Source organism: Triticum dicoccoides, chromosome 7A (genome assembly GCF_002162155.2).
Source record: "Triticum dicoccoides isolate Atlit2015 ecotype Zavitan chromosome 7A, WEW_v2.0, whole genome shotgun sequence".
Taxonomy (NCBI): Eukaryota; Viridiplantae; Streptophyta; class Magnoliopsida; order Poales; family Poaceae; genus Triticum; species Triticum dicoccoides.
Genome location: NC_041392.1, coordinates 640,422,291 through 640,430,230, shown reverse-complemented (window position 1 = coordinate 640,430,230; position 7,940 = coordinate 640,422,291). Strand labels below are relative to the sequence as shown.

The following is a 7,940-nucleotide window of genomic DNA, read 5'->3' as shown; positions in this document are numbered from 1 at the left end:
ACAGTGACATACATCAGGTAAGTGAGGAGCAGAAGCACCACACTAGAGGTGGAATAGCATAGACGTGAGGTATTGCATTCAGCAATTCCCCATGGATAACCAATGTACAGGTAAAATGGTCCTAATGGACCCGGCGCAAAGTACGGCGTCGTGCAGCAGCAGCCATGGTTCGTTGGGAGCCTGCAACAACAACAACGCAGCGTTGGTTAAGTGCAGAAACAACGGCGCCAGGAGCCTGCACGGTGTTGAGTCTGGGAGAGGGATGGTGCACACACAAGCCTGGTGGCTCATGTTGAGTGTTGATGGCTCGTTTATGGCGCATGCAGCAATGGAAGAAACTGAATGGTGCTCCGAGACAGCGACGGTGGCATCATCTTCAAATCGTGTGGTCATGTCTTCACATGTGACTAGTCGAGGAACTCAAGGCTTGCAAGGAGGGAATTGCTTTGGTGTTGGGGTGGAGCTCACTTCCATTCACCATTGAAACGGATAGTGTTAATTCCAACCCCTCGGTTGACAGATCACAGTACGTTGTCGTCGTCCAGGATATCTCATGGATGCCGAGAGGGGACAGAGAGATTTAATGTCCAGGTGATAAAAAGAGAGTGTAATCTCATTAGTCATGAACTAGCTAAGATTGGGGGAAGTTGTGGTTGGGACATGAGAGGGTTGTAATACTATGTGCACTAGGTTTATCTTGGTGCATGTTAACTAACACACAACCCTTTTCATGCAAAAAAGAACTCTCCTAGCTCAGAATCCATACAATAAGGCAAAGAGATGATAAACATGATATCTAGACCACGTCACGACCAACGCCAGGCACCATCATCGCGCGACCATGACTCCAGGACGGACCAGGTCAATGTATCTCCCACCAAAGCAACTAGAGTATCGACAAAGTGAGTTGCAGGATCTGGCTAGACTGGAGGGAGTGTCGTCAATGTCATACATAGAGCCTCCTATGTCCACATCATGAGTAGCGTCCATTGTCTTCAAATCCAACACCAAACATACCACAAACAACCAAGATAACGCCTTCATGGAGGGTAGGCCGCGGAGATGCCACTGTCGTCCGACCTGGTGAACCAGACCTAGGATTTTCCCCGACGGTGGCCTGCAAGGGTTCCATAATCACCAGCACTAATATGAACTATCATATATCTAATTCACTCTTCATGTGCATAAGTGGGTGGAGCCGGATACAAAACATGTTCTACTCTAACGTGGACTTCATGCCACGTACACCACTACTGCATCTTCCCCAAGCAGGTTACCACTACGATAATTAAGGGTTTCCTTGTGGACGCAACTTCTAGAAGGGTTCTTCGTTAATCCCCTATCAATTGCAGCAGCGGTGGATTGAGGCTTTTACTGTCACCTCAAATTACCCCAGCATCCCTGCCCTTACAACGGCAGTAATATACGCCATGAAAACAAGGCAATAATGTGAGTGAGGGCTCCTCTCAACATTCGCAAAGGCTACTAACTCGAATCATGAACAAAAGATATTGAATCGCATCAAGTATAATATAGAGTTCATCTATATTCCCCGGAACTAGTAAAATCAATCAAACATTAACTTAAAGGTTGGGGAAACGTTACAAGTCGGCATCAAGCCCGTGAGGGAGAAGGGGTGGTGGCGTTGGTGGAGATGGCGGTGCGGCGGCGGTGGTGATGATGGTGGCGGCGCCGGTGGTGATGATGATGGGGCGGCACCGGCGGGATGGCACCTGCCCAAAGGTGTCCCTTGATGGTGTCCCTTCTTCTTTGGTGGTGGAGCAGCAATGGATTTGATGTTGTGGATGAATGAGATGATGGAGATTGTGTCGCGGCGACAGGCAGCTAGGGTATGGAGGTGCATGTATAGGGCCCCTCCTCGGTTTCCTCCATTGATGGGATGCATACAAGGGCTCTATATGAGCCTTATCCTCTCCCAAACCCTTCCTTATTGTCCTGGATCTTGATTTGGAGCACTTTAGGAAAAAAATCACTTTTCCGCCCTCCAAAACACCTAAGTTTGGTATTGTAAGTCCTCGTATTGCTCCCGTACTTGGTCCTTTCATCGTTCTTGGTCCTAGGTTGTCCAAAAAACCCGTAGATACAAGAAAACAAAGAAACTAAGTGAAATACTAAATGTGCAACCTCACAAGACAAATAGTGCAAAAACCGATAATCATGCATAATGGACAACTATTTGGTTCAAAGGGACATAATATATGAAAAGAACATGCAATAAATGAGCTCTAAAAATGCTTAAAATATAGAGCCAACAATCTCCCCCGCTTAAACCTTGGTCATCCTCGAGTAAGAAGGATGACTACCCCAAAGCTCACTGCTACCAAAAGCTTACACTAAACCAAAACCAAAAGTGATATCCATGTTCATCATGCAAGCATGCAAAAGTTAACTAGCAAGAGAGTGATACATACTATCCCCTTAGCTCCATTGCCATGGAGGTCGAGATAGATGAAAATATTTTTATGGAGCCCAAATTCCCACTGCCAAAGGTTTAGAGAGAAGGTCGGTATTATGTTAGGAATACAGAATTACTATTATAAACAAAAGAAATCATTCATCGGCGATCGCTTCAAAAGCACCAACCCGAGGCATACCAGGTACAATATCAAGACTGTATGTCTGTGTTATTCAACTGCTCAACTACCTATGCAGCACCGAGCGCGAGCCTATGACTCACACTTAAGAGAAAAATATAATAATGGTTGGGGTTTTGAGAAGTCAAAACCAAAAAAAATCTTGCATCAACGCAGCTCACCCATATCCCATCCTCGTGTGGCACCATGTCCCAAAAGTCCGCTTCCAGGACATGCCATCCAAAACTCATTAGTTCACTAGGGGTTTGTTTGGTTGTCTGCTCGCTTTTCGCATTTCCCACGAGCCTGACCCCGTTGAGCTTGTTGGAGGGTATGCAGGCTTTTGACCATGTTCTGCGTGTCATCTGGTCGCATGCATTTACCCCGGCATGTATCTTTCCGGGTAGTGTAAATTGCACTACAACGAGCCAATATATGAGGAAAATGGTTGATTTGAGCGTTCCTTCAGAGATTGGCCGAGGGATGCTTTGAGCTTCGTGTCGATGCAAGCATCCATGCGGGTAAGCAAATAGCCAATTCTTGGTCCACTAGAGCCTGCATGAGTTCGTGCAACCTACCAAACACACCATAGTTTGTCCAGAAGCTGCAAGCTCATGGGCATGACTATTATGTTAGTATAAACCTTGTGTTTGGTTTTGTGAGAGAATTTACAACTGGACTTGGCAAATCTGACCCTTCAAACGTCCGTGGACACGCCCGCGGACCGTACCTGGTCAAGGCTCAAATTTCTCTTCTCACAACCAGACACCTCAATTAGCATACCTCAAATCCATACAAACTCATGCAACTATGTAAATGATGTATTACACACATCGTCCGACTACTACATAAATGATGCATTACACACACCACGATGATCCAGCCCCTGAGGATCCGAGCGTCCGATGCGCCGACGCTATGGAGTCACGCAGGACAAATCCTACCGTTGGCCGGGCGCTGTCCTCCCGGGAGCGTCAGAGTGCAATGTGGACGGCCATTGCCTCCTCCAACCCGCACGGGATGACACCCCAATCGACGGATCCGAACTGGTCGGAGTCAGATTCGCTGCCCGCCATGCTGGAGAAGGCCGGAGATCGCTGGACGGGAGCTTGGGTGGCGAAGGGGAATGAAGTGGCTAGGGCTTGGTCCTGCGAGCGGATAACGAGGAATATATGTGGAGTCGAGTGGGCCAGCCTGGGCCGAGGACGATGTGGCGGACGCGCCCGGGCGCCCCATATATGCCCCATATTTAGGCTGGATATGAGGGGTGCCAGTCAACCCAGGCGTCTGATGCCCATTTAGGTCGCATTTTTATGATCGGTTAACATCTGCGCGGGCGTTTGAGGCGTCTGCCGTAGATGTTCTGATGTACCATGTGTTGCACAAGTGAACAAGTTAGCTTGTGACAGGTTTCATTTGTATATGCGCATTGTTCTGGACTTGGTCCAGAAGGTTGTATGTCAATTTAACAAGTTTGCAGAGGCTTCCGTTAAGAGTCGATTGTGTCCATGTATAAATAAACCAACATTTGTTGCTAGAGAAAATGATCGGATGAAAATCTGGCATTCGTTGCCTGAAACCTACTCTGTTTTATCTCCTATGTTCTCCCTCGTTTCAGTCACAAGGAGAAGAAGCAGGCTGGCGGCTAACTTATCATACCTTCCACAAACAGTCAAATTAAAAAACTGCAGTTTTGCTAAAGCACATCTAAATGTGCCATAAGTATTGCACATCTAAGTCCTATGCCATTGATCTTACGTTGAGATTTGTGTGAATATTTTCTTTTTCTTTCTAACTTTTTTCTTTCTATTTGATTCACCCACTTAGATGTGCAATAACTAGGGCACATCTAGATGTGCCCTAGACACACCCCTAAAAACTGATAAGCATTACACTAGGCGATAGCGAATTGCAGGCACAGGCTTCAGCATTTTCAGAAGCAAACCAATTATCAGAACTCGACTTGCCGCAAACAGAACCTCCCCAACTGCAATCACTCCGGCAGCAGCAAGGCCACCTTTAAGTGAAAACGCTGCGTCAATCACTCCGGCAGCAGCAAGGCCACCTTTAAGTGAAAACGCTGCGTCACCGTTTATTTTGATACAACTGCAGCATTTCTATAACATGTACTAGTAGTACCCATGTTCCAAAAGCACGATTAAAACATTTTCCCCTTAAAATGTAATTAACAAAAAATGTTTACATTCATCCAATAGAAATTGCACCTTCAGATTTGTCATGGAAAATAGTTTCAGTCTACACCTTTTGGTTGCATTATATACTAACACATACATATAAAAACTACTCCCTCCGTCTCATAATGTAAGCCGTTTTTTGACACTACACTAGTGTCAAAAAACGTCTTACATTATAGGACGGATGGAGTAAAAAGTGGCAGCAAAGATTTTATCTTGAGAACGACGAAGGGAGTACTAACAAAGAGGTTCTATCAAGAAACATCTGCGCGAATTCAAGACCTAGGGCGATAAAACAGAAATGAAACAAAACCCATCGAGAACTCCATGGTGTTACCACACAGAATTATTTAGCAGGAGCATCTGAGCTTGTGTAATGGTCGATGATGGTGTAACGGCCTTGATGCGAAATCATACGCATAAATAATAGAGCTTGATCTCGAGCTGTAAACAAGATGGAGCCACCTCCACAAACTATCAAATAAGCAAGTTATTTCCTGTTCTCCCTTACTTTCTAGCATAAGTGCTACCCATCTTTCTTGGCTCCTGCATTTTTCCACACATAATTGTTTCTTGCAAACGAGAAAATTATTTATATCCTTTCTTGTTTTACTCCCTCCGTTCCATAATCCTTGTCATGGTTTTAGTTCAAATTTGAACTAAAACCACGACAAGAATTATGGGATGGAGGGTGTACAATTGATGAATCTGGTGTTTCTTTCCTACTCCCCCTGTCCCATAATATAAGAGCGATTTTGGCACTACCTCTGTCCCATAATATAAGTAAGAGAGTAGATTATAAATGATCAGAAATATGGTTACCTCGATTCTGAAATACTCAGAATGCATGCAGAGCCGTGACAGCCACAGCCACATTGTTGCTTCCATGCCATAGGACATCAAAACTCAAAATTGAGAAATGATGCTGCAGAGCTGCACTGGACTGGAACGTCTGGGCAACACTACAGGTATCTTGGTGGAACTAGAAGTGAGATTACCATGAAAAGTGAACGGCATCGCTTATTTATTTAACACAACACTCTTTTAAGCTGCCTACCGGAACAAAAAGCACAAACTAAGATGACATATTGCATTCTTCCGAAGCACCTTCCGTTCAAAAAAAAAAACCCACTAACAACATATGAACATTATGATCCACGCACAGCTTGCTAATGTTCTGATAACAACATTTTCTACTTGAAACGTGCCACGGGGAAAAAGTTTTTCTTTTTCAAACTATGAGCAGTATAGAAAAATGATTTCAAGCATTATACCATTAGCATAATTTGACATATTATAACATTAGCAGATGGTCATGTCTTCTACATCATCACCATCCCTCAAACACTACGCCGAATACATGGAGGTAGGAGTTCTCCAAAATCATTGGTATGCAGAAACCAATACAGACAACGGAAGGTTTGGTACAATTTTGGATAACGAATCACCCAAGTTCGCTTAATAGTGAACCACCATTGCTCAAACTATAAAAACATGCATACATCAGCCAGAAAAAACAACAGCCCACTTCAAACAAACATACCATAACACAAAGAACTAATGCCTGTCGAATATCCACTTCTTATAAAGCGTGCAATGACTGTAACTCTGCATACAACGGCACGTATGTCAGATATGCCGGCCAGCCATCTTCAATATTGGAGATCACTTTGACTTGCTGAAGATCCATATTATAGCACATGAATGTGGTACCCCACCCAGCAGTGAAGAATATCGTGTTGCATTCCGGATCCATCGCAATCCAATCAAAATCCATCGCAATCCAATCAAAACCACCCTCAAGGTAGGCATCTATCCCTCCAAATATGTATGAAGCTTCGGCGCTGTGCTTCAATATCCATTCTCTGCTTTGATAGTTGTCCAGAACATAAACTACCAATCTAGTGACACCATCTCCACCTCTCTGAAAATTGGCATAATGCAACCGGCCCTGCGACCGCTGAATAAAACCGTCAACCAAACCGCCAGGGGCACCGAAGCTCATCCATGTTTCCCCCTGTGTGTCAACCACAGCTAGATGATGATGGGAGAACCAACGAGCATTGGCCTGAAAATGCAGATAGCCATTAAGGAAAACAAATGCTGACCCAGGATCAGCGGGCCTAATTAGTTCGTTCCATCTCTCTTCCTTATAAACCCATCCTCCGGTTTCAGAAGAATACACTGCCACCCCAGCGGTGTCAGGGTCCCAGGGAAACGCTGACTCCTGCTCCGCGACCAACTCAAACACATGGAAATGCGGCGACAGGGCTGGGTCGAAGCACAAACGTGCGGCGGCCACCTCGCTGGCGGCCTTGCCGGAGCTCGGCAACACGACCCACTTCTCCGTGGCGGGATTGCACACGACGTAACGGAACTCGTCACCCTCGTCGGAGGCGTCGTAACAGCGGCAAAGGAAGAGGCCGTTGGAGCAGTCCAATAGATGGATGTGCCGGTGGTTGGGCAGGAAGGAGCAAGACGCGTCGATCGGAGGGCGGCGTCTCCCCGGGAAACTGGTGAAGTGGAAAGGTGGTTTCAGAAACGACTCGTAGTTGCTGCCGTAGAAGAAGCCGGCCGGGGTTTGGGGGAGCCTTTTGCGGTGGTCGGGGTGGTCGATGAGGGCCAGCCAGTGGCTGGAGACGCACCTGAAGCGGAGGAGCGACTTGGCGGGGACGCGCGAGAGGATCTCGATGAGGAGATCGTCGGCGAGTCTGTCGATCGCCGTCCCGCTCTGCTTCGTGTACCGGGCATGAGGAGAAGCGCGACCTTCCTCCCCCGGGTGAGAGCTCTCTGCGGGGACGGACATGGAGGCGGGAGGCGGGAGGCGGCAGGATACGGCGGCGACGCCGTCGAGCTAGAGGGACGGAGAATGAAACCTACGTCTGAGGTCCCATCCCAGTCGATGGGAGTAAGGCCGAGGCTTAACAGATTGGGCCGTCCAGCGCCAGTACATGGGCTCAGCCGTGTCACAACTAAACTGAATTGGAAGAATAGGACCTACATATACAAACACAAGACATTTTGTTTCTAAAAAAATAAGACATTAACATTTTGATTTCTGAAGGAAATGGTGAAGGCGAGTTGTTTGGGAGATTCTACTGCACGACGATTTTGACTTAATTAAGTAGATCAAAGATCAACTATCAGAAAA

The 7,940-nt window shown here is 46.4% G+C and overlaps 1 protein-coding gene across 1 annotated transcript; it reads right to left on the bottom strand.

Moving 5' to 3' along the window:
* Positions 1-6,310: 6,310 nt before the first annotated feature.
* Positions 6,311-7,595, bottom strand: LOC119333766 (F-box protein At5g07610-like). Its single transcript, XM_037606544.1, has one exon. It carries the CDS (start codon positions 7,593-7,595, stop codon positions 6,372-6,374), a length of 1,224 nt encoding a protein of 407 aa, XP_037462441.1. The 3' UTR covers positions 6,311-6,371.
* Positions 7,596-7,940: the final 345 nt, after the last annotated feature.